The sequence below is a fragment of the Mycteria americana genome, chromosome 16, assembly GCF_035582795.1.
Source record: "Mycteria americana isolate JAX WOST 10 ecotype Jacksonville Zoo and Gardens chromosome 16, USCA_MyAme_1.0, whole genome shotgun sequence".
NCBI lineage: Eukaryota > Metazoa > Chordata > Aves > Ciconiiformes > Ciconiidae > Mycteria > Mycteria americana.
This window is the reverse complement of record NC_134380.1, coordinates 7,545,432-7,569,746: the sequence shown is the minus strand read 5'-3', so window position 1 is coordinate 7,569,746 and position 24,315 is coordinate 7,545,432. Positions and strand designations below refer to the sequence as shown.

Sequence of the window (24,315 nt, the reverse complement as noted above, 5' to 3'; positions counted from 1 at the left end):
TACAAAGTAAGACCAGGTATGTTTAGAAGTAATGCGTAGTTCTGTCTGTTCTTCAAAAGGACAAGGATGTTGCCAGACTTCAGGACTTCCAAGAGCTGGAGTTAGTTCTTGTGAAAAGTGACAGCTCTCCTTTCAGAAATGCTGCATCAACTTTGACTGAGAGACCATGCTACAACAGTAGAGCATCAAAGCTGACTTACTGACTCTTCTAGATGCATCTAGAGTGTGAAAATCTGGTAATTCTATGCTGCTGCCTTTTGAAGGCAGTGAATTAAGTGTGTGTAAAACCTTAAGTTATTGTTAGGGTTACTATTTTAACCAATAGTTTATCTTTTATATTTAATATCCCCTTTGCTTTTATTTTTTTACTTGATACTGTATTCAGATAAGGGATACCTCATTTGTCTACTAAAATCACATGCTTCCAATGTATTTCAGTGAAGCCTATTGGTTGTATTTGGCAGCAGAGGGCAGGAAAGACTTAATTATTGATATGAAAAGTATGTTGAGTACTCCCACTCTTTGACCAAATAAGAGTCATGGAAGAGAGATTCAGGAAATTGTGTGTGTATATATATATTTTTTTTAAACTTCCCGATTAAGTTAAACGTCAGAGGGTATTCAGCATACAATGAACAGTTGCTCTCTCAAAATGTAAAAGTCCTTAATTTCTTGCCCCTTCACGAAGAGTTACCAAGATGCATTGTCTCGCATGCTGGGGACAGAAATATTTAATGCTCTGAAGTGACAGGAGAAAAATTTTCAATGGGCTGAAAAAAGTGGAGCATCCACATTTAAATGTTTGTTGCTTTCCTATATGAGAATATTGTTACTTAAGTGATGGCATCCCTCCACAAAAAAAAAAAAAAAAAAAAAACCAAAAAAAACAAACAACCTCTCTTAATTAAGGAGCATTTAAGTCACAAAGCACGTTAAAGTGCCCCTTCAAAAGAAAGCCCTTATGTTTCAGGAGCTTGGGAGGGGATCACAGACCTGTGTCCATGGTTTTATTTATTTATTTTCCCAACAATGTGAGGAGATTATGCATTACTCACACCAGAAGTCAGAACTGTTAAGTCAGATATTCTTTATGGCCCACCCTCACCAGTTGCAGGGTGTGTGGTTAGTTTCTACTGTGTGAGGAGCAGGAGAAGCACAACAGTATACTCTTGAGGTATCACAACTATAAGGAGCATACCATGCTCTTGATTAGCCATACTAAACTGAAAACATACACCATTAACAAATAAATAACCTGTAACTTTACATGTTGCACAGTCTGCTATCACTTTTATGTAGTGTCCAAAGTTTTAGCCAGATAAGTACCAAAAGGGCTGAATGCCTCTAGGTGCTTTCAACTGAATTTTTTTGGGGAAAAAAAAGCAGACTCTGGTTAAGCTACAGACTGCTTAACTTGCATTTAAGCAAGTCAGTAATGAAAACATCTATCTGGGGTTTTATGAATGGCAAAAGTAATCATTAAAACACACCTTGAAGTCACTCCCTTTCAGTCTGAACAAAGTATTTTAAGTCGCAGCATTGCTGGAGTATTAACAGCCTGAAGCTTTTCCTGTTAATGTGGTAGTCTGCAAAGTTACACCTTAGGAGGCTTTTTGTTTTACTTAGTAACAAGAACTACAATGATCACCTTTGCACCAAAAACCTTAACTGGGTACTGGTGGGTGGAGGGGTGAGGGAGTTGTTTTTTCTGGACATGAGCTGCTCCCCCCCCATAGTATTGATTTTCCTTCCATCTCTCCTTTATTAAGCTGCATTAGAGCAGAGTTTATGCACAGCTGATGCAGTGTTTGTTGTTGTTGATCTGGATTGTAATGTTGATATTCAGACCATAAATAGTACAATCAACATGTTTTGGTAGGAGCAGCATGGCTGCCACCCTGTCTTAGCTTCCTGCAGCACAGCTGCTTTATCCTTCAAGTGGCTCCTCCAAGCAAGGTTAGTAAAAGCATGCATGTCAGAAGAATAGAGAAGAGAAGAGCAGAAGAGACGCTTGACTCTGGTTTCAGGATTTTAACAAGTTACTCTAGGCTTAAAATTCTTGCTTAGTGCATTCAAAATAATTACCATCCTTTCCCCCTTGCTCTATATCCATCTTATCATTTCAACTCTGCTAACGCCCCATTCTCAATGCTGGCCCTTCTCTCTCCAGGAGCTGGGCTACTTTAAAGTCTGATTCAACTCCTGGTAAGCTCAAGACTGTGACACAGTATGAAGTAAAATTTCCTAACTGGCTCCCGCTTTGTTTTCTTGTAGGACAGGAAAAGAATTTTTAACAACTGTATATTTATCTTTTCAGCATAGCTTGGAGGCTAGTTCAGATTATGTGCAATAACTGTTTGAAAAACAGTAGGAGTTAAATGGCTGAAAATTAAGAGCATCTCATTTCTTTTCAGTTCCTTCCTTTAGGAAATCAGCATAAAGACTGCCTCCACTAATTACTGAACATTCAGCTATAGGAACAGCTGGTTTAAAAAAAGCTTTATTTGCTCTAGTTTCCACAAAGAGTAACTGTTAATGTGATAAGACTAAAACTTTAATCATGATCTGACTGTAATAATAACAGTAAGTCTATGCATTCAGAGAAATATTTTTGTATGTTTTATGCAGTTTGATAAACTCTAAGGCACACTAGTTATGTTAACTGTTTTTTGTTGGGTTTTCTTTTCCTTTGAACAATAAACAGTTCGTATGACAACTGAAACTAAGTTTACAAAACTTACTGTTCTTCCAAGGACAACTTTTGTTTGCACTACAAACTTGTACTGAACTGACATGCTACTCTTCACTTACATTAAAGTATCAGTTGTTTCAAGTACCTACATCTCTTCCTTTTTCAGGCAGTGGGGGATAAGGTGCACGTGGGGGATGATACATGGCACTCTAGAGTGGACAGGACGCTCTTAAAATTCAAACACAACTTTGAAAAATGATGGGCCAGTACATTTTTAACACCTAATGAAAGACTGTCAGGCTGCCAAAACCAGTATGGAGAAAGCATGTAGGAGGTGCTTAAATAAGCTACTTGCTTTTTGCATAGCATTCCTAGAAAATCAGAGACAATATTTATCCTGGGCTCGAGCTCTGAAGATGACACTTTTCACACAGATGAATCTGTTGTGGAGATGCTAGTTACAGTCAAGTCTGAAGGTAGTTACTAGAAAGGCACCCTGTTTCCTATGGACAGAATTTTTCCTTCATCTTCAATACACTAGAGAGAGACTCCACTATCAAACACGTCAGAATCTGAATGGCAGTCCAATTTACTACAAGTTACCTCATTTTATCATTTATACCTGTGCAAAGTAAGGAAGGGAAAATGCTAGTCCTGTAACAAATATGTGCAACGGAAGGTGCAAGACAAACATTTTAGCCACTGAAAAGAAGTTAACGCATTCAGGCAGTGGCTGAATCATGTCTCTTACACAAGTTTCAAAAGGAGTAGGTGTTCATGCAATGTCTGTAATTAGAACTTAGTGCTAATTTTCCTTGCTCCCACTTACACTAATTTTTCTTGTTAAGTTTTTCCAGAAAATCCCACGACCCAGTCTCAGTCCTCTGTGCCCCCGTACGGGCGTCTGCTTTAGAATGATAAAAGTCAAAAAGGGAGCATGGCTGTCTGCATATCCTTATCAAAAAAACAGCACTCATTTCACCAGAGGGACCAACATGCAGGTCTTTTTACGAGTGCACGTCCACTAGCAGACGATACAAGGCACACCAAAATTAGAATCAGCAAGTTACAATAGCACTTTGTCCATGTATGACTTCAGTTACATGTATGGTCAAGTCCTGAATACTAATATGAAGGATAACGCTTTTTTTAAAAATGTAAATTCAATGCCTTACAGACACAGCACTAAAGTACAGTTTACTGTCTCTACTGCTGACTAGTACACACTGCAGTTCTCTTCCAACAAGAACTACGCTTGCTTGTGCTACAGCTTCATAAGAAGGCATAAGGGATGTCTCTGTTCCCTCGTATCTGTTGTAACATGCAGACTGTGCATGCTTACCAACTGCATACAGTTGTTAATTAATATTCCAAACTGATACTACAATACAAATGTAAAGGCAGTCTGATGGCCAACCTCAGCAGTAGTATCTTTATGATAACACTGTAAAAGTCTAACTGCTTTATAAAGGCTTAAGGCCTACATTTTTATTGCGAGATATCTGTGATTTCTTAACCGACTGCAGCATAAGCTGCACTTTTTAGGGGACACAGAATCCAACAGCCATCTAACTGCTGAAAAAGTAAGCTTGAAATGAAACACTAACTGATGGCACCAAAAAAAAACAAACCCACAAACACCACAGAATAACTAAGCATCCAAATTAATGGACTAAGCTTGAAGACATAAGTAGATTTATTAGGAAAGAAACTTACTTAATATTAAATGTTCAATGACAGAGACAATCAAATTTGTAACAGAAATTCAAAGATACTTTATTTCCATTTCTCGTATATCAAGAAGCTAGGAATAGCTTGGTTGTAAAAATGGGATTCATTTTAGTTCGATTCACACAAATACTAAACATTTATTCTTGTGTTTAAAGTCCAAGAATGAAAACTTGCAATTAAACACTGAGCAAGCCATGTGTTCAGGTTATGTTGGTTTCTTATCTTAAAAAGTCTTAAAGAAAAAAAAGGATACAGGACTTATATTCTCAGTAGCATATGTGCTATTATCAACACATCTTTCTGAACTCTGGGAGGAAACACCAGTCCTGAATTAAATTTTATAAAAAAAAAAAAATTTCTAACTCAACTTTATATTTTTCTAGGCCACTACAGCTTTCTTTCACCTCATTTTAAAGCAGATCTTCAGTTTAAGCTGTCTTCCGCTGTCTTCACAGACTCTTCATGTAGTAGTCCTATAATGCAAAATTTTGGGAAAACAGACAATTAGACAGCATTAAGAGCATTTAGTTTGCCATTCCTATACATTGGCCCAGTTGTTAGCTGTCATCTTAACTCTACAAAAACGTCAACATTGAACATGACTGGCTTTAGAAGCAATAATGTAGCATTAATGGTTTAATAATCAACATTAAGTGTTTAAGAGTTCCTAGCATAAATAATGGAACTACAATAACAATTTATGTTGCAAGAAGCTCATTTATCAGCTGTACTCTCCATTGTTAGTTCCTTATTTCAGGAATACAACTAAAGACCTTCTGTAAGAGTAAGAAAGCTATGTCAAGAGTGGGGAAAAAACTTCAAGTTTTCCTTTTAATACAGTATTTGTATTTCCTATTGTTTAGCTGTTTCATTTCCAACAAACAGTTTTTCAGCATACATTCTTGCCATGAACATTGTAATCATTTGGTGGCATCTGTCTTTGTATTTACATTTGCCTTAGAAGTCTGTTATCAGCCATTCCACTTCTCTGTACTATGGCTGACTGCAAATTCTCCTACACAGTAGGAAATATTAAACACATACCTCTTAAAGACTTGAATTGCATTGAAAGTAACAAGGCGATTATTATGTAGTGTTTATTGCATTTTAAACTCTTTAAAGATATCTAATTCTGGGCAGCACTGCATCCCTACATACAGTTGAAAGAAAATTCCATTCTGTTAACATCAGATTTACAGTATTCACACAATACACAAAAAGTCCTTTTCACTATCTTGAAAATCAAAAACACAACAGTAAGCTTAAAGATTACAGGCAACAGCATTCAAACATGGATGTGGGTAGAGAAAGGAGTACCTGGCATGAGTACCTGCTTAGTTTGACTGAATCCTTGATTTTTAATTTGGCTTTTCATGGGCCGCTCACAACACCAACGCTGTGTGAGGTATGGTAGTCAGCTGCAATAATTCATAAACCCTACACTTCCATCAATCCAATGCTACTGGCTCTCGAGTTACAGAACAAACTGCATTAGAATGCAAGGCAATAAAGCAAAAAAACTAGAAACATCCTTGACAAAGAAATACTAGCAGTTTATATGAAAACAAAGTAGTCCAACATGTGCCTCAAATATTAAGTATTAAAGCAAAAGTTTCTGCTGATGTACCAACACAATATGGACTTAAATACAAAAACAGTTCAACTTTTTTTTTTTAAAAAACGATAACAAAATCCCTAAAAATAAAAAAGGATAATTAATTTTTCTATGGTGGCTATATTACAAATATGTCCCAAAGAGGCACACTAATGGGGGCACGAGTCTGCTACAAAATAGCTGAGACAAAACAATGTACCTCAAAATGTTTTGCAGGACTACACTGTCTTTTCCTTCAGAAGGTGCTTTAGTATGTCTTCTTACTTGGCTTAGTTCCATCTTCATCTGTGCATACTTACGCTGCACTGTTAAACAGTAACAAAAAGCCCTAATCAAAGTTTGAAATAATGCACTTACCTCTGCCTGATCTGAGGTCATATCAGATCAGTTTTAATTGGACTGAGTGTCACCTTCAGATTTAATGTCTTCACTGGTCCCATTGACCTCATTCTTAGTATCAATCTCCTTCGAGTCTGTATTTGTGTCTTCACTCTGTTTTTCTCGACTACTGGACTTCATACTACTTTTTTTATCATCAGATCCCCTCTTTTCTGCCATGAAAGAAGACATTGACCATGGATTTCAAAGTAAAAACAAACATTGCACATGTGAGATATATATTCAATACAAAATGGGACTATTACTTTCTATAGCAGTAACAGTAATACTCAAAAAGTTACAGAAATAGGCTTCAGACTACCATGCTGGAATGGAGAGGGTACAAAAAAAGGTCAAAGGGGACAGTACAGGGTGGGGAAAAGAGGAGAAAGGACAGACCTCCTAACAGAGGCAGCTACTCAGCTGTCTGTTGAAATACACAAATCGGGGGTAAAGAGGCAGTCAAGAAGTTAGGCAAATATGTAATTATGATGCATGGCTTCCTTACTTATCGTGGGACTCTCTTTGTCCCCAGGTTTTAATTTATGATGTGTATGGCCTTCTTTGGTTTACAATTCTCATTAAATATGGTTCTTGAAAAGAATAAGAAAAGAGTGATGGGACAATGCATCAGTGCATTATCAAATAAACCAATACTTGCCAATTAAAAAAACTGGCACCCCCAACCAATCGAATACTCGGGGAAACAAACAATACTAAGCACCGCTAGCTTTGAAGGTGGGGATCACAGTGACAATCAAAATTAACTTTACTGCACAGTATATCACAGCAGCTGCGTGCTTGTCAGCATTATTAATTCTCAGTTTTATAAAAACAGCAGTCGTTTATAATCCATTCAAAAAGGCTTGGGGAGACACTTTAGAAGATACATAAAAAGCACTGTTTTCCAAAGGCAAAGGAACAGCAAGATGGGAAGGATCCCACAATTCCATCACGAATTGGAAAGTTGACTGCAGAGTTTGCTACAGTGCTGAAAAACTCATCTTTTCCTCAATAATCTTCAAAGAAGGAAGGAAGCCAGAAATAAAAATTTTTCCATGGGAAGAAAAACATCCAGTATTAGAGCTGCGTGCCTCATCCATAAAGTCAGTATTTGCAAATTGAATAAAAATATAAATTCTTTCTGTGTTATTTCACACCATAATATTCAACCTTTGATCAGTAAAGACACTTTGGAGAGAAAAAAAAAATCTGAAAAACCAACCTCTCAGATGTCATCATACAGAACAACATTCATGCTCTTTTTTCTGATTATTCCCTGCTATCCGGGCAATTAAAATAAATAATATAAATATATATATATCCCCAACACAGGAGCACACAGATCGAACACTCTGAAAAAGCTATTTTAAATAATGTTATCACCTAGACTGGCATAACACACTTTTATATTCCAGAAGACAAAGTAGAAATTAAGCTTTAAAAGAGAAGCAACATCCCAACTTCTTTGTTTTAAAACAGATCACCAAAGGGAGGGGTAAAGCCCCCACACAGAAAGGAGGGCAACTGCCTAATGAACACTACTACTGAGGTTTCACCTGAAGCAGCACATCCCGTGCACGGTGCTTGGAGAAAGCACACAGCGATGTCAAAAAGCTAATTGAAGAACTAATAATTTTGTATCTGTCTGCCCTCGGTTTTGCAACTCCGCAGGTAGATTGCACTCTAACTAACCTTGTTAAAAAGTCTTCTTTTTGTGTCTTATAGGTATCTCCGATGCACACGTAGATCCACTGAGGAATAGTAGTCTTGTTTCCCCGCAGAGGACTAGTAGTCAGTCCAATAATCTTATCTTCTGTCCTATGTAGATATGGTAGATCTTAATAGCCCTATGGATGTGCAGTGTGCAGGGTTTTGTTCTGTCTTGTTTGTTTCTTGAATTTGGTCAGGAAGGATAATTTTGTTTAAAGTTAAAAAACTACTATTGAACTGTGGTATGAAAGATGAAACTCTTCTAAAAACTTTAATAACAAAATAGTTTTACCATAGCAAACCTCCAGTTTGCCAAGCAGAACTGAGGAAGTGTATTCAACAAATAGTCCAATAACTGAACTTCTTTCAACTCCTGGAGTATCTGCAAGCAGTTAAGTTCCTCCACTGAATTTTCAATCAGTAAGATTTCTTTCTTTAAAAGCACATACAATTAGTTTGCTGTTGAAACTGTGTATATTATTTCAGCTGTGATCTATTAGGTATAATCACATAATATTGACTTTGCTTCCTGATTCAACACATGCACATTTTTGTGATTGAGTTCATGTGGGCAACTGAGATACATTTTGTGAGAACTCTCACCAAGATAATGTGAATGGTTTTACTGTTCAGAGAATGCAAAAATCCGTCAAACGCAATATCCACTATTACTGAGGGTTTGGGTGTTCTGACAGTATTTGCTAAGGTTTAATCGCTAACATGGAAACACAATCACAAATTAATTATTTTTATATAAGTACATGAATCCAGATTAAGGAAGCTGAAGAGCCAAGTTAGAGTGCTCTGGAGGCATGTTCCAGTATTAACCCCTCATAAAATGAGGGTACTTGCAGAACAGATGTTTTCCTTTTCTTAAAAAAAAAACCCACAAAACTATTTATTCCACCTACTCTGAAGTTAGTTTACTTGAACAGTAGTTGCGTTCTGATGGTTTATATTAAGCTAATGCTCAGCTGGTTCTTACGGCTGGCAGGCTCCCTCCTTTAGCAAACGTACCACTGTTCCTGAAACTCGAGTCAGAAATTAAGTATTTCCATTTTTACATATACTTTTTTCTTACAATCTTAAAGGTCGCTGTATTCCACAGTATTTTAGTGAACAAGAAGCCAGGACTTCTGAATTTTCAAAGTATGGCACTAATTTAATGTGTAACAGTAGGCAAGTCTTGGGCAACTGTGCCTTGCTTTTTTTCCTGTTAAGATTCATGTTTATAAAGCAGTTTGAGATTTCAAGATGAAAGGCACTACCATGAGTAGTTACAGCCAGGCCTTTGCTGCTTACTTTTATAATTGCAGATCAATGGTGGATATAAAGACAAGTAGGTTCCGAAGCCAATATTCCCAATGGAGCAGTAAATGTAGTAAGTTAAGACTTAACTTCTACGTTACTTCTTTTTGTGCAAACAGCAGAGCAGGTAGCCAGCCACACACTTCAGATATATGAACCTCTAAAGCTATCTACTTAACAACCTACAATGCCATATTGCAAACATGAGGATGTAATGGTGTTTACAGCTTCATCATAGAAATTACAGGCTTGCTTGTTAAATACTACTGGTTTGGTTTTTTCCTTTTTTCCTCTCTTTTATTAAAGATTTTCCTAACAAAGGGAATACAAACTTCTTCAGCATTACACTCCTGCTCTACGGTCTATTTGTGTTTCTACAAATGTTATGATTACACAGCCAAAAAAAGTAATTGATTTTCCCAGGTGGAATTTTCATCACAGCTCATAGCATCACCTCACTGTTCTCATTTCTGGAGGAAGAAAGTAGCAAGCAGCAAATAAAATGGCCAGCAAGGAAATCACTCAAGTTAAAACTAAAAATGTTGAGATGCTGAAGAAAGTTCACTAGCTCTTCTATTTATGGAAGGATTAAGGAAAGAACTGAAAAGCCATTAAGCTCAAAAACAGACCAAATTTGAATAAATAAGAACACAGTTATTTATATGCATAGATACACAGAGAATACTGAATAGGACATTCTTGACTAAGTACCAGAAAAATCTGTTCATAAAGTAGGCAAAAAAGGCACAATATCAGGTAGGAATAAAGTAACAAATAGATAGATATAGGCTACAATACTGAATCTGGGTTTAAACACTACGCATCAGTTCCACTGCCAATGAGCAAGCAGCTAGGAACCACTTGCTTATAAAGGGCAAAGCAAAATGAGAGAAGAATCAATACTAAAGATGCACCGTAGTATAAACCAGAAAAATTAAAACGGTCCAAGGAAGTCAGGCAAGAAAAATATACAAAGTCATTACCAACATTTTGGGAACTAATCTGCTGGATAAATACGAAAAAGTAAGGGTAGGGCAAACAAGCCTGTGCAATCCAGAAACATGCACATAGCACCTTTCATTCCAGAGAACCTCAAAAGTACCTTAGAAACGTAAGAGAATTGTTTCATCCACTACTGACGGTCAGCTCTAATAATGAAGTGGGGTGGCTGTTTCAGACTGGACATTAGTCAGCACCCCAACAGAGCCAGTAGTTTAAGCCAGGAGTTAGTATTACATTCCTCCAGAAGTTTCAAAAGACTTTTAAAGGGGGAAATTTAGCAGTAATACTGAATTAGTATCTTGTCACAGAACGTGAATCTGTAGCATTCTCTCTATAGCTCTTTTTAATCCTACTTAAAGGTAAAGCTTCCAAACACCAGCCTTTGATGAAGCAGTGAGTCACCATTAATGCTGTTGTACATGGCATGTACTGCTATAAAAGCATTCCAAAGACTAATACAGCATTCCTTTGAGACTCACCTAAATATTGACAAAGCAAATCTCACTTCATTAAAAAAAAAAAAAAAACAAAAAACAAAAAACAAACAAACCCCCCAAACAAACAAAAAAAACAAGGGGGAAGGATGGGGGGAAGAGCAGGAGATTGGGGAGGGGGCATGAAATTGTAATATAGAGCATTACAGAAATTCTGCAAGATTTATCTTGGACTGCATTCATAGATTAGGGAAAAAAAAAAAAAAAACCACAAAACCAACAAAACCAAAAAAACTTAAAAGCACTATTAAAGGAAAATAAAGAAACATGATAGTAGTAATAGATGGTACAGGTGAAAAACCAGCTACCAATCTCCCACAAAACATGTACAAGCAAAGGGTAATTACAGAAATATCTGCTAACAGTAGGAATAGAAGATATTCACTCTTACGAAAATCTGATTACAGGCTTATGTTTTTCTAAAGGTAAACAGGTCTTAAAATACATCAAAATCCTTGCACGCTTAATTTGCAGACAAAGTGATAAGCTTTTAACAACTACTGTAACAGGTAAGAGGTGGACACTGGGGTGTACATATGCACGCATGTGCATTAACAGTAACTGGAACGAACAAAACACTTAAAATTGGTTAACAGCAACATATACAGCTTAAAAAAAACAGATCTGATTTGATGCTAAGAAGAACTTTCAGTTACTCACTGAAAGACTAAGAGCTTCTGAGACTTTAGGGAAAGATTAGTTTCAGAACTTGATACGAACTCAGTCTTCACACAAACATACCTTTTTCTTTTGACTTCCTGTCTTGTTCTCTCTCTCTGCTTTTGCTTCTGTGCTTGTAGGATTTCCGATCCCGGCTTTTTGATCGTCTCCTGTCCCTACTGCGAGACCTATGTTTCCTTTCTGATCTATCATGACTTCTGCTTCTTCTTCGGTCACGACTCCTTAACATTCAGAGAAAATTTCAAAAATGTAAATGTTAGCTGGTATTTTCTAACTCAGAAGATAAAATAGTAAAACAGTAGCACTTTCTAATACATTATTTGCAGAAAACAAATATTTAAAACAAGCCTCACCATACTGCATATAAGTACTTCTCAGTACATAAGACCTGGCTTCATGTTGCCTTCTTCATTTACTCAAACATTCAACCAACAACTCAAACATTCAACCACACAGTGCAAAATATCCACTACTATGAATTAAAGACCAACTTAAGGAAAAAACAAGACCCTGTTCTTTGGGAGCATTTGTCTACTCAAAGCTCCTTCATAAGACCACTTCCACCACAATGGTGTCATCGACTTCCAGAACAGGAGAGAAGACAGTGAACATGCAGCAAAGTTGCTTATCCCGAGAACCAGTAAAGTATGTCTTCACTTAGAGATAAGAACAGTGAAGCTAACAAATCAGTGATGTGACCCAGGCTGACAGATCACGTCCCCACAAGATTTTACATTTTGGAAAGTTACGTGAAAATACACACACACACCTGCTTCGCCTTCTTTCTCTGCTTCTTGATCTTTTGTGGTCTCGTGAACGGCTGCATCTTCTGTCAGATGTTCTGCTTGAATGTCTACTCCGTGAACGACTCCTTTTACGTCTGTCTCTATCACGAGCCCTCTCTTTTTCCTTTTCTTCTTCCTCACGTCGTCTCTTCCTTTCCCGCTCTTCTCTTTCCCGTTCCCTCTCTTTCTCTCTCTCTTCTCGTTCTTGTTTCTCTTTTTTTAACCTGTCATCACGGTCAGGTTCTTCTGTTCTTTTTCGTAACTTTTCCTTAAAAAAAAAGTTCACAGAAAGAAATGAAGATTAATCAAGATACATAATTCAATATAACTTAGTTTATTCATTCTGAGGATGTAGAAGCTTAAGCTTTTAAAATATTTCAGGGTTTTTTTTTCCAAACAAAGGACGGCCTACACAGAAGCACTTTCTAAAATCCCTGAAATGGAAATCCTTTGCCTTGCAGAACTTTTTTGTTTGTCATTCTCACAACAACAGAGGCCACACTACAGTTCTTTACAAAGGCCACAAAAAATTCCCACCTAAATTTACATCTTTGCTTATGTCTAGTGTAATCACATACAGTAAAGAATGTCAGCAAGCACAATGCTAAATGTGCAGTGGGATTCCATTTAATTTTTATGTACCATCTTTGGAGTATTTCACCCACTTGAAATCGTCCACTGGACAGCCTTTTGTTTACCATAGGAAGCCTCCAAGCAATTTTTTATTTCAATAACTGAAGAGATGCTTACTTTTAGATCTTCTACAGTAGCTTTTATTTTGGCATAACCCATGTGCTGCTTTCCCATCAAGTGGTCATCTACCCTGGACTGTGCATCTCCTACAATTAAAAAGGCTCCACAAACTTCACAAACTTCCATTTGCTTTTCTTGGGCTGCAAAGCTCTCAATTGTCTGCAAAAGAAAAAAATTTCGATAAAGCAAAAGAAAAGTTTTAGCCAAAAGCCAGTGAAGATGTTTAGAATTTTACCATTATTGTTGTCAAATCCTACACACTAATGAAAACTGAAAATCATAACTGCATGCTTTGTCTTTGGAGCACTGAACCTACTAGGATGAACAGGGCAAAAATAGGCTACATACGCCCATTCCACGCAAGCCACAAGGAAAGAGCCAATTAGAAAACACACAAAATGAACTTTATACCTCACTGCAAAGGATTAACATGTATATAGCCATATCTGCAGCTTCCTTGCAATCTCAAGATTAAGGAAAATAAAAATCAGTTTTCTCTTAAGATGATGTCTGGAGCTGCAGAATAACCATGGAATACATCTCAAGGAATGAAGAGGCTAGAGTATCCCATGAAGAAATACAAAAAGGAATGCTGGGCTTCTCTTTAAAAGGATGGTAGTAAAATTAATTCACTGTTTCAACAGACGTACGAGAAATACACTGGAATTTCAACATAAACCCAAGTGATTATTGGGTTCAACATAAACCCAATGTTCATGAATCATATAGTATGGACACAAACACTATTGCCTGCAACATTTATGAACTAAAAAACATGAATCACAATTTGGGCATATTATTAAACTCCAAAACATAATATTTAAACATAAGCTCCTTTTTGTTGACAGGCACTTGCTACTTAACACATTAATTTTGGCTTCTGTAGCTCTCAGAGTCAGACAGATTCCAATCTCGAGTCGCAGACCTAACACAAGGGCTTTCTCTAACACAGTCAGATTGGTAATTCAGTGAAATAATATTGCGGAGGCAGAGTTTAACTGAGACTTGAACTAGAGTAAGATGCAAGCTCACCTCCAAGACTGCTGTGTAAATAACTTCATAATTTGTGCGCACGAAACCCACTCTCAAGGTAGCACGCTAAATCAACACACTGGATTAACTGTTATTGTCTAATAAATTCTGCACACAACTTGCATGCCTTCAGTGTAAGGACAAGGTTATTAAGAATGTACTGTTGCAGCTAATTTTGAAATAAGTCTGACAGAACTACAAACACATTACTTACTGAAGTTGTAGACCTCAGCAATTCTCTCTCTTCCTTTAACTGTTCAACAAGTTTCATCATTCCTTGTGCTTCTTCCACTTTCCCTTCTGAACCTAGTTCTTCAATCTAAAGGACAATTAAAAAAAAAAAAATCAACTATAATTTTTAATCAAGTAACAAAAGCAAGAGATGTCTCTTACAGGGCGTAAAAAAACCCTCACCTGTTGTAGAAGTACATCAATTTTGTCAGTTAACACCTGAATCTTCTCTTCATTTTTACCAGTAGGTCCTGCTCCCTGCCAAACAGTACAAGTGGTTTTTTATTTTTGTTTTAGTTAAAATAACTTTAAAACACACAAATGTATGTCTTCTCATATTCCAGAGACACTTCAGATCCTCCTGCATCTCCTCCCATGAAGATCTACTAATACTCTAGTCTAACATAAAACGCTCCTCAGCTTAGCTTACTCCACTTTTGCTGAGTGAAGCAAGTTCTAGTCACACCAATTCCCCCTAAATCAACAAAAACATTCAAGGCCCTGGCCCATAAAAGGTAAAACATCTGAATTCAAAGTCCTAAATTTAAACTCTGAAACTGCCATGCAGCTGTTACATATCTTTGCAGACACTCAAGTATGACTTAGAAGTTCCATGGGCTCTAAAATTCAACTTCTGAGCATAAATGCAAAAAGAATATCACTTCATCCAAAATGTACTTGTTAGTAGTGTCCTCTCTGTGGGCTGGTGGAACAGACTTACATTTGCTTCCCCGACAACCTTTGCTCTACTCCACAGCCAGTAAGCTCTCTTGACTGAAGATACTGTCCACAGCTCCTTCTGAAGCAACTGGACTTTTGCACAGGACAATTAATTGGGGCAGCAAAAAGGAGCAAGGCTAGGAAGGAGCAGTCAGGAAACTCTCAGAGCACAGGCCACAGTCACTGCTCCAAACCAATCATGGGAGAAGAAAAAATGAGCGGAGTAAACACGTACAATTTTTCTCCCAGTCAGTTTAAGCTTTTCATTAACAGCTGTCTAGTATGCAGCTTGGAACTGAGAGAAGTTGCACAGAAGTATTTCTTTCTCAAACTTCTGTGATTCCATCATTGCCTGCCAATGGTGGTGCTGGAGCAGAAAGGGGCTACTGCCTAAGGGTGGCAGCTGACAGGGAGATTTAGCTCCATCAGCTGCTGAAAGACCCAGTACTTGCCTACATCAGTAATATCACCATGATATAGCTTACTAGTGGAGGGAAGGAGGAACGTGCAGCTAAGGGAGAGAAGGTAAACTGAGGTTAACAGGGTAAAGACAACACTTGACAGGATTAATGTTCCAGGGCAGTGAACAGATACTGATTCTGAGGAAACAGAGATGGGGAGAACAGAGAGGGACTCTTGCTGACTATGGAGCCACCTGGCTTGTCCATTAGGGCTAGATGCAATCTGCTGGCTAACAGATGAAGAGACTTATCTAATGGGAACCTTCTGGAAAACAATATATTTTACCCGAAGAGACGAGGTAAAGAGAACATGAAGACGCTATCTAGAGGAAACATTGCCTCAATGATTCTTCCAGACTCACCCCAGAAGATTGTTGATTCTGTGACAGTGCCAAACGAGCATGGCCTCTTCGAATCCTGCGTTCTACCTCTGCCAGTAAGCTTTGTAAATAGCGTAAGAAGTCTCTTTCATAGCCCACTTTCATAAAACGAGAGCTCTTCTCATACCTGGTAAAATGTTTTAAAAATGAAAGCTCACGTCACTCCTTAATATATAAAAAATAAATAATAAAGCCTGCAATGTTATTAATTCTTGCTCAAGGTAAGAGAATATTATACATTTAAATAAATGTTTACATAAATCAAAAAGCAATTAGTTTCTCATGGTTGGGTTGCTTTTAGGAAATTTCAAGAATCCTAGAAACACTATTTGCATTAACATATCAACGAACATACTTACTGTTTACGTAGATTTTCATCATGAATTTTTTCACAAGGACCTAAAAAGACCACACAAAAAGTTTAAGCTTGCATTCTTGAATGCTGTATTCATATTTCATCAGCATTTGTTTGTGCACTGTGATAGAACAGAGCTATAAACACTTCCCAAGGACTTTTATGCCTGCCTTTCTGCTTCCTTTATTTGGAGTTTGAAAGACACATTAAAGAAAAAGAATGCCAATATGGTTTAGTAATTATAAAACCAAAGAAGATTCTGAATGACATATAAAGCCTTCATATAAAATAGAATTTCCAGATCAAGTTCTACATTGGGAAAACTACACAAACAAAATAATACCTTAAACACCTGGGGCCTTAAAAGAAAAGAAAAAAAGGAAAAGTGACACATGAAGGGTAATTTAACCAAGCACTTCCTAAGCTCCAGACAGTGTTCTTTGTAATAAACAACTGGCTACTTAAAACATTGATCTTCAGAGTAAAATTAGGAGGTATGTGGCCTGAGTTCATGAAGGTAGTCATGTTAAAATTCCCCACCTTCCCCAGCCTATTGAGCTCTTCAATGGACTTGGAAATTAACGCTAAGACAAGAAGCCTGTTTTTCCTAGTTACTGTCTCCAAACCACATGTTGTTAGCATACCATGGCTTGAAAGCTACTAGTAATTTAGAGATGGCCTTCAGTAATAACTATTACAATAAATGAGTCTCTTATACAAAGAAGCTCAAAAATGTATAATCGCACAAAAATAAGTTAAAACCCTGCCCAGGTAGAAAAAAAACAAACTAGAAGCCAGCACTTCAGGAGGAGAACACCACCCCACACCCAATCATTTAGCTTACACTGTAAGGGAGAAAAAAAAAAATTTTTCACTTAGAAGAAGTCGGATCTGGAATAAATATTGCTCTTAACATACTATATCACTGGCAATCCTTTAAAAATAAAAAAGCCTATTTTCAAGTGTTTTGACAGAGCATTAAACAATAAAAATGTAGTTTGCAAACAACAGCTCAATTGTAATTACATATAAGTGAATAAAAGTTACAAGACTTATAGACTTACCTAAATCAGAGCGGGTATTTGTAAATAATTCAGCTGGGCAAAAGCCACAAAGGTAGTATTTACAAACCTGACAGAGCAGAAGAAAGAAACAGGCATCATTTTTTTTTCCCTCATGAATTAGCAATTTTAAGTAATCACTTCTATTTTCTAAAATACAGTGTAAAAATCCCCTTTGTACACTGCAAAATTTGTGAAAATTTTACAGAGGTACACCCTCTATCTTTGTGTTACTTGATAGCAGTAAGTGCTACAAGGGTGCATCTTAACAAGAAAACACCAAAATTCTCACTTTCCATTGCGATAATGGTATTTCTCAATTTTAAGATTACAGGGAAGTGTCACCTATTTGTAAATACAATATAGTATTTGGTATTTCCAAAGGAATTAAATCAGATTAGACTATTAAAAAAGTTACTGTGAAATTTCTTAACCGTGAAAACCTACAAGGGGTGAGAATGTCTCCCATGGAAGCATGAAAGCAACTTCCTCTTAGCTTGTCCAGAACAATTTTGTGTTCATCCTCCATTTCTTTAATGCTACTGGCTTGGAGAACAGGAGCCATCAGCATTCAAACATAAGGTACTGCCTCAAGGATTCTGATGTCAATTAAAAGACTTAAGAACACACATGCAAAAGCTTCCCCAAAATCCAAATCCCAAATCCCCAACATCCAAAAGCTTCCCCATTCCAATGCTTTTAAAAATCCCTACATTAAGAATGATATGCAAGAGACATCGTATAGCTCTTAAGGCAGACATAGAAGACATTCATTTTAACCTGGTTTCCTGCCAACTAAAAAAGGGTTTGTTTTGTTTCTACATAGCCTATTTTTACATTAGCAAGTCAGGTTCTTTTTGATAACAGAAAAACACCACCAGGAAGTTAGGAAAAAAACAACCTGGTAGCCTAGCCAGTAAATACTTAACATATGATGGGATAAAACCAGCTTTTGTTAAAAAGATTATTCATCCTCACCCATGAGCACGGGCTTAGCTAGCCAAGTTGGTCAGTTCTTGAAGTTCACACACAAATATCTCCTGTCGATCCATGAGAGCAGCCAAAAAGATAAAATCAGAAATACTTTCGCCCCTAACTTCATAAGGAATCTTAAATAATTAATGCTTCAACAGACCCTTCCCCTAGACATGATTACCATAAATTAAGCATCAATCCAAAACTAGCCTGGACATTCTTCTAACATCTCTATGCTACACCAGTTTCTAATATTTGGCAAATCTAATAATTGGTACTGCATATTACAACCTAGTTCTACTACTCTCACATATACTGTGGACAAAGATTTGCGACATATTATTTCCTAAGATACACTTTGAAGTATTTTAACAAACAGGGGTGAGGAGAGAGACCCAAAACCCACTCCACACCAACATCTCACTGAAATGCCTGTGACACCAGTTGATCAAATTAGATCAGTCTGATTTATTTTTCCATGCTAACTGCCAGGCTACAAATCAGACTACGGAAGTTAAAACTGGACTGACTGCTTTACAGATTACACAGAAAAACAATCAAGCTTCCTACTAACAAACCATGGACACAAAAAACCAAAGCAAAACAAAAATCTCTTTTATTATATATAATTTGAATACTTCTCCCATGATCCAGGTTATGACACTGTGGCACTTATCTGAAACAATTTATCAAGAACAGTTAAGAAAACACCACACAAAATTACAAACTTTTTTCTTCTCAGGAAGCAAGGAGAAAGCTACTGGACAAAATCTGGTTTCAGAATCTGCTCTCTTCTCTGAAAGCTGCAATATCCCTTGTTCTAATATCAAGTTGTTTCAAGGGAGCAGTTTCTGGGATGAACTCCTGTACTAGTCAATAGAAATATAATTTCTCTCTACATTCTCCTTCTCCTCCATTTTCTTATCCTCACATCCAAGTATTAGGGTCAGTGAAAAGGCGCTTCCCCCAGAAAATTTCAGGGATGTATTAGACAATTTTGTAAGACATAGAGAGCACAACAGTAATGGTCTGATCGTATTATGCTGTAAAAAGAGCTGTAGAACATCCTCTGTAAGTTCAAAAATCATGCAAACTGGCCCGTAACAGTTTTGAAATAAACAGCAACAAAAGGAGCAAAGGAAAAGTTAATAGAGGCAGCAGTATGACGAAGGAAAAGAAAAAAAAAAAACAAAAAAACAAAAAAACCAACCCCCACACAACACCAGAAATAATTAAAATGATTTTATGAGGAGGCTAGGAAAAGCCTCCTCTTATGAATTGATGGCTACAGCTAAAAACTGTAGTGACCAATACTAAAATATGCAGCTTAAACATGGTCACACATTGTATTAATTATTTATATATTTAAAAAAAACACAAACAAAAACCAACCAACCAAACAACTAAAGCCACACACACTGAAAAGTTGCAGTAATTTTCTCCTAACTAGCTCTCGATGTTATTGTACCTGGTCAATTCCTTGACATGCTCTCCTAAGAGGCAGCCTGCAGAGAAATACTCAGATTAGAGTGGTTCAGACTAGTGTGCCTGCAGCAATTTTCTCCCTCTCTCATACCTATTTCATTATGCTCTTCAACTGATTTTGCTTCAACAGAAAAACATTACTTGAGAGAATCCTGCAGCTATCTTGAAACGTATCATTCTGGCTTAGCTTCACAGTGTGGTACCTCTGCCTTGACAAGCTGTAGATGCCAGTCAGCTGCACTTACAGTCGGTCTTAAGTAATCAATGATGAGTAAGAATAGAAAAGGCTAAGAAACGGCTGAAGCATCACAGAGCCGTTAAAGGACTGAAACAGAGGTGATATGCTTCAAATGGCATTACTCATCCATGGCTTATCAGACTGCTGCACTTAGCACAAGTCAGAAGTAATATGGAAATACATTCCATATTTGCAGAAACAGAGCAACAGGCAGTTTAGTATGGATATTTACCTATGCAGGTGACAAGCGCTTACTCCTTTTTGCCAAATTATTCTGACGACTCCGCTACCAAGAAGGTGTAACAAAGAGGAATGGTCCTGTCAAACTACTGCAGCAGGCTTAGCCATAGCTTGTGTCTCAAAGCCATTAGGGTCTCACATTTCGATAAGACACTAGAACAAATACAGATAGACACTTGGAACTTTCCACTGCATCTCAAATTCACTAATCCTTGAAATCTCTTGGAGGTGGGAAAGTAGTATCCTTCACCTCAAAGTTGACTAAGCTGACAGCAAGAATGGCTAGCTCTTCCAGAGTTTGTGAACCAATTGAAAGCTTTCCTATATAAAGAAACTATTGACAGCTCTATATCATCAATACTTCTACATTAACATGTTCCTCTTCTGCAAGAAATTATTTACTGATGGAAAAGTATCAATACAACTGTAACAAACAATTATGTACGCAAATTCCTTTAGGCAGACAATTCCTAGTAAAAAGGCCAAGACTAAAATCCAGCAGGTTGCGGCTTACACAACCAGAAACCACAAAATTCCTTCATATAGATGAGGACCAATTTGAAACCATTAAAGTTCACATGCATCAGACATTTTATGAGCAATGCCCACCCACCCAAAACCAAACAAACTTAAGCCCTTCTCCCAAACCCCACTCTTAAGAGATAACCTTCCATTACTAATATTCTTTGAAAACAAGTAAGAAGTCCTTCACCCCTTATATCCTGGAGGATTAAGTTCTGAGATTCTATCCAGATACAAACCAATTTAGGTCTTTAGCATTAAGAAAAAATAAAAAGTGTAACACATCATAAATAGCTAATACCATCAAATCATAATTTGAATACAAAATCTACATTTTGAGAAATTGCATTCCTATCAGAGATAACTGCTCACAGTCATTTGTCCATAACAGCTCTCCACCCCTCCCCACTTTCTGAAAACACTGAATTTACCTTGAAGGAACCATCACAATCTCAAAGCCTTATACAAAGCACGGGTAGTCAATGCTGGGCTTTCTTGTGCTACAGAACAGCCTCAATGCAATCGCTGTTCCCACATGAACTTGTTTTGTATAGGTGGCATATTAAAGCAAGAATGCATGAATCAATGAAGTTACTGTTCCAGAAATATACGTTGTCTACGGATATGACAGTAAGCAGAAAGACTAAAATATATGATACTAATAATTTCCTCCTGCATACAAAACAGAAAGTCTTTATGCCAAAACTAGAACTGATCATCTAAGGACATACTGCAATACTGAAATAAACAGCAACTGGGATTTCAATTTTTTAAGATTAAAGGCTTTAATCATGTCAAAGTTTTAAAGTAAGAACTTAAGCTCTACAAAAGTCTTTACAATACATGATCAACATGTTTCATTAGAACTGCAAATAAATGCTCAGCTGTCACACACTCTGCTTCCACACCTTCAAAACAACCTACTCCTATCTTGTAATTCATTGCATCTTCCATATAGTTTTTGATATCCACCTAGATGCAATTTACAAATGATAAAGAAAATTGAGATGAGCTTGTTTTGATAACCTTTAGGTGATGCAGGAAGTCAAACTGAAACACATTTTAACAGCGGTAAATTTTTTTTATTAACTCATCAGTTGACTATTGGAAACTATGGAAACATTCCTTTCAGAGAGGTTGCATTTAATTATGGTCCTATAAACTTCATAAATAAAAGCAGGAGCAAACAGAAGCAGTTCCTGCAAGACTGAAGGCTCAACCCTAAGCCTGTAAATTTCCCACTGGCCTCAGACAGAGGACAGCTCTCCACTTTCTAAATTGTCAAAGGAGGACTGGGAAGAAGCAACAAGGCACAGTGTCTGAAACAATAAAACTGAACAACAGCTTAGAGACAGATTCCTATGGTTATAGTCAATCTCTTCAGCCTAAAATTGAAATATTTGCTCATTTGAAGATTAATCAAGTTCAGATTACTTTCTTCAAGAGAAAGAGGCAAAAAAAACCCCACACCACCAACAAAAAACAAGAAAGAAAATCTCTCTCACCTTGAGAAATAAACCAAAACAATCCCCTTATCTATTCTACCTGGACCAACATGGCTCAAGCCACTTATTTCATATTTCCAAAGCTGAACAACTCCTTATTTTGAGTTCAGAATCAAAAGAAAATATGTAACTGAACACCTAACTAAATAATGATATTTGGTTAATAAGAAGTCTAGAAAGACATTAATAAAGTCATGAAAACTTCCTGAACTCACCATTTCCTCCTGATGTGTACAGCTTACCTATATAACAGTATTTTTCAAGCGGGGCGGGGAGGGGGGGTGGGGGGGAGTTCCTTGCACTTGCAAAATCTAAGGCAAGATATATTTGACCTTATCTGATGCATTCCAATACAAATTAAAACATGTATTAGCCATCTTTAAAATTACATAACTCTCGTTTGAAAACACGAGATTCTCAGCTCTGTGATTCAGATGCAATTTAGAACAGCCAAAAGCAAGCACTTCTCCCTCCTCCCAATTTAACAACATCCCAAGAAAATGCTAAGGGGGGAAGAGCTAAATGCTTTTTTCAGCTTAAACCACAGAAATTCCTATCACGTAAATAATAAATTCATTATTGTAACTTTGATACTTCCTTTTAACATATACTGTAACTCAAAAAATATATCGGGGGGGGGGGGGGGGGGGGGAGTATCTAATCAGAGTGTTCATCTCTCCCAAAGAAGCAGCTATAGGAACTTTGTAACTATGATTGATTTTTTGTGAAATAACTTACATACAACTACAATGGATGTCACTAAAGGTCATAATTCATTAAAGCTCGACCATACCTGGGGAGAAACCCCACTCCAAAATAATAATAATAATGTCTCGTTTGAGCTATTTATTGCAGAAAATTAGCGAATCACCACATTAACAAAAAATACGTAAGTACGAGAAACAACAGTACTGTTTCGGTTACCCCCCCCCCCCCGAGCTGCGGAACTCCTTTCACTGAGAAAGTACGGAAGGAATCAAGCTTTTCTTCGCAAAACCCTCGGTTTCAAAAGTCTTATGGCTCTTCCCTGTGCTACAACCTCCAGATAGTTAAGTCACCACGCCTGTACCCTTCTGTTTCCTTCCCCAATACCATATTCAAGAACAGATCCAGAGACACTTGTCTTCCAAACTACTAACATCTGTCTCATCTCCCTTCGTGCAAGCCAGCGGGCTTCTACTCAGAAAAGCAGAATTCCACAATCCCCGCCCCCCCAACACATTATTTTTCTTCTTCCCCACGGCGGATCTCAGCCACCAACAGGCCTCTCAGAAAACCCCTATTTCCGTTTATCGACACTCCACGGAGAACACGCCACGGCGAACACAATCTCTCCCCTTTGCCCTGAAACCCAAACACAAGGCCTCTCTCCTCCCAGCAGCCCAAACAACAGCGCAAGCCCTCTCGCACAGCCTTGCTATGGCGGGATCCTCCTCCCTCCCGGTCGCTCGGTTCCTCCTCCTCATCTTAAGGCTCAGCGAGGTTCCCGCGCAACGCCCCGGGCCTAGCCCGCCCCGCGGCCGCCATGCAGGAGCTCCGCAGCCTCGGGCTCCGCACGAAGGGCCCGACCCGCACCCCCGCCAAAGCCCTGGGAACCCCCCCATGGCCGGCACCTCATCCTTTCTCCCCACCCCCGTTAGCTGTCCCCAGGCTGGGAGAAGCTGTAGGCCCGCACCCGCGGGCCGTGCCGCTACGACAAAACCCCGTCCCTGCGAGGGGGATGGGAAGGAGGGAGGGAGGGAGGGGAGAGGCAGCTTCACTCACGCTTTCATGGTCCCACCGCACGTTGCTGCGCTTCTCATCCGGGGCCAGGTTTCTGTCCCGGCCCATAAGCTCATCTAGGAGCTGGGCGGCCGATATCATCGTGTCCTCCTGGCCGAATCCCCCCTCGCCAAACACCGCCACCAGCTCCGCCGCCGCCTCTCCTCCCCGACCGACCGCGCCGCCGCTGAGAGTGA

At 38.0% G+C, this 24,315-nt stretch overlaps 2 protein-coding genes across 11 annotated transcripts in view; one reads left to right on the top strand and one right to left on the bottom strand.

Moving 5' to 3' along the window:
- LOC142417892 (ankyrin repeat domain-containing protein 40-like) overlaps positions 1-8,277 on the top strand; it is a 12,907-nt gene extending 4,630 nt beyond the window's left edge. Inside the window, exons 5-6 of one of the 4 annotated variants that reach the window (XM_075519040.1) lie at positions 60-236; positions 8,145-8,277. In XM_075519040.1, coding sequence (XP_075375155.1) covers positions 60-203 — 144 coding nt within the window. In that variant the 3' untranslated portion in view covers positions 204-236; positions 8,145-8,277. Of the gene's footprint in view, positions 1-59; positions 2,837-7,329; positions 7,349-8,144 lie in introns of those variants that run through there. The other 3 variants (XM_075519041.1, XM_075519042.1, XM_075519044.1) reach the window with 3 other exon arrangements.
- On the bottom strand, positions 4,767-24,315 carry LUC7L3 (LUC7 like 3 pre-mRNA splicing factor). 7 transcript variants are annotated; one of them, XM_075519034.1, is made up of 13 exons: positions 24,122-24,315; positions 17,396-17,462; positions 16,336-16,375; positions 15,959-16,103; positions 14,599-14,673; positions 14,399-14,503; positions 13,150-13,311; positions 12,384-12,667; positions 11,675-11,835; positions 6,449-6,589; positions 6,238-6,343; positions 5,754-5,819; positions 4,767-4,896 (listed from the first exon to the last, which is right to left on the bottom strand). In XM_075519034.1, the coding sequence occupies exons 1-12, from the start codon at positions 24,218-24,220 to the stop codon at positions 5,795-5,797; spliced, it is 1,410 nt and encodes a 469-aa protein (XP_075375149.1). In that variant the 5' UTR covers positions 24,221-24,315; the 3' UTR covers positions 4,767-4,896; positions 5,754-5,794. The 7 variants fall into 7 exon arrangements, 6 of the variants coding, with proteins under 6 accessions (XP_075375149.1, XP_075375147.1, XP_075375150.1 ...); XR_012778147.1 differs by having other exon boundaries at positions 5,754-6,343; XM_075519032.1 differs by having other exon boundaries at positions 4,767-5,819.

Excerpts from the sequence above, each read along its gene's own strand:
- LUC7L3 (XM_075519031.1), bottom strand. The coding sequence starts at position 24,220 with ATGATATCGGCCGCCCAGCTCCTAGATGAGCTTATGGGCCGGGACAGA. Across the intron at positions 16,376-17,395 it reads AAATACCCGCTCTGATTTAG|GTCCTTGTGAAAAAATTCAT; the intron begins GTAAGTCTATAA and ends TGGTCTTTTTAG. Across the intron at positions 13,312-14,398 it reads TGCTGAGGTCTACAACTTCA|ACAATTGAGAGCTTTGCAGC; the intron begins GTAAGTAATGTG and ends TTTCTTTTGCAG.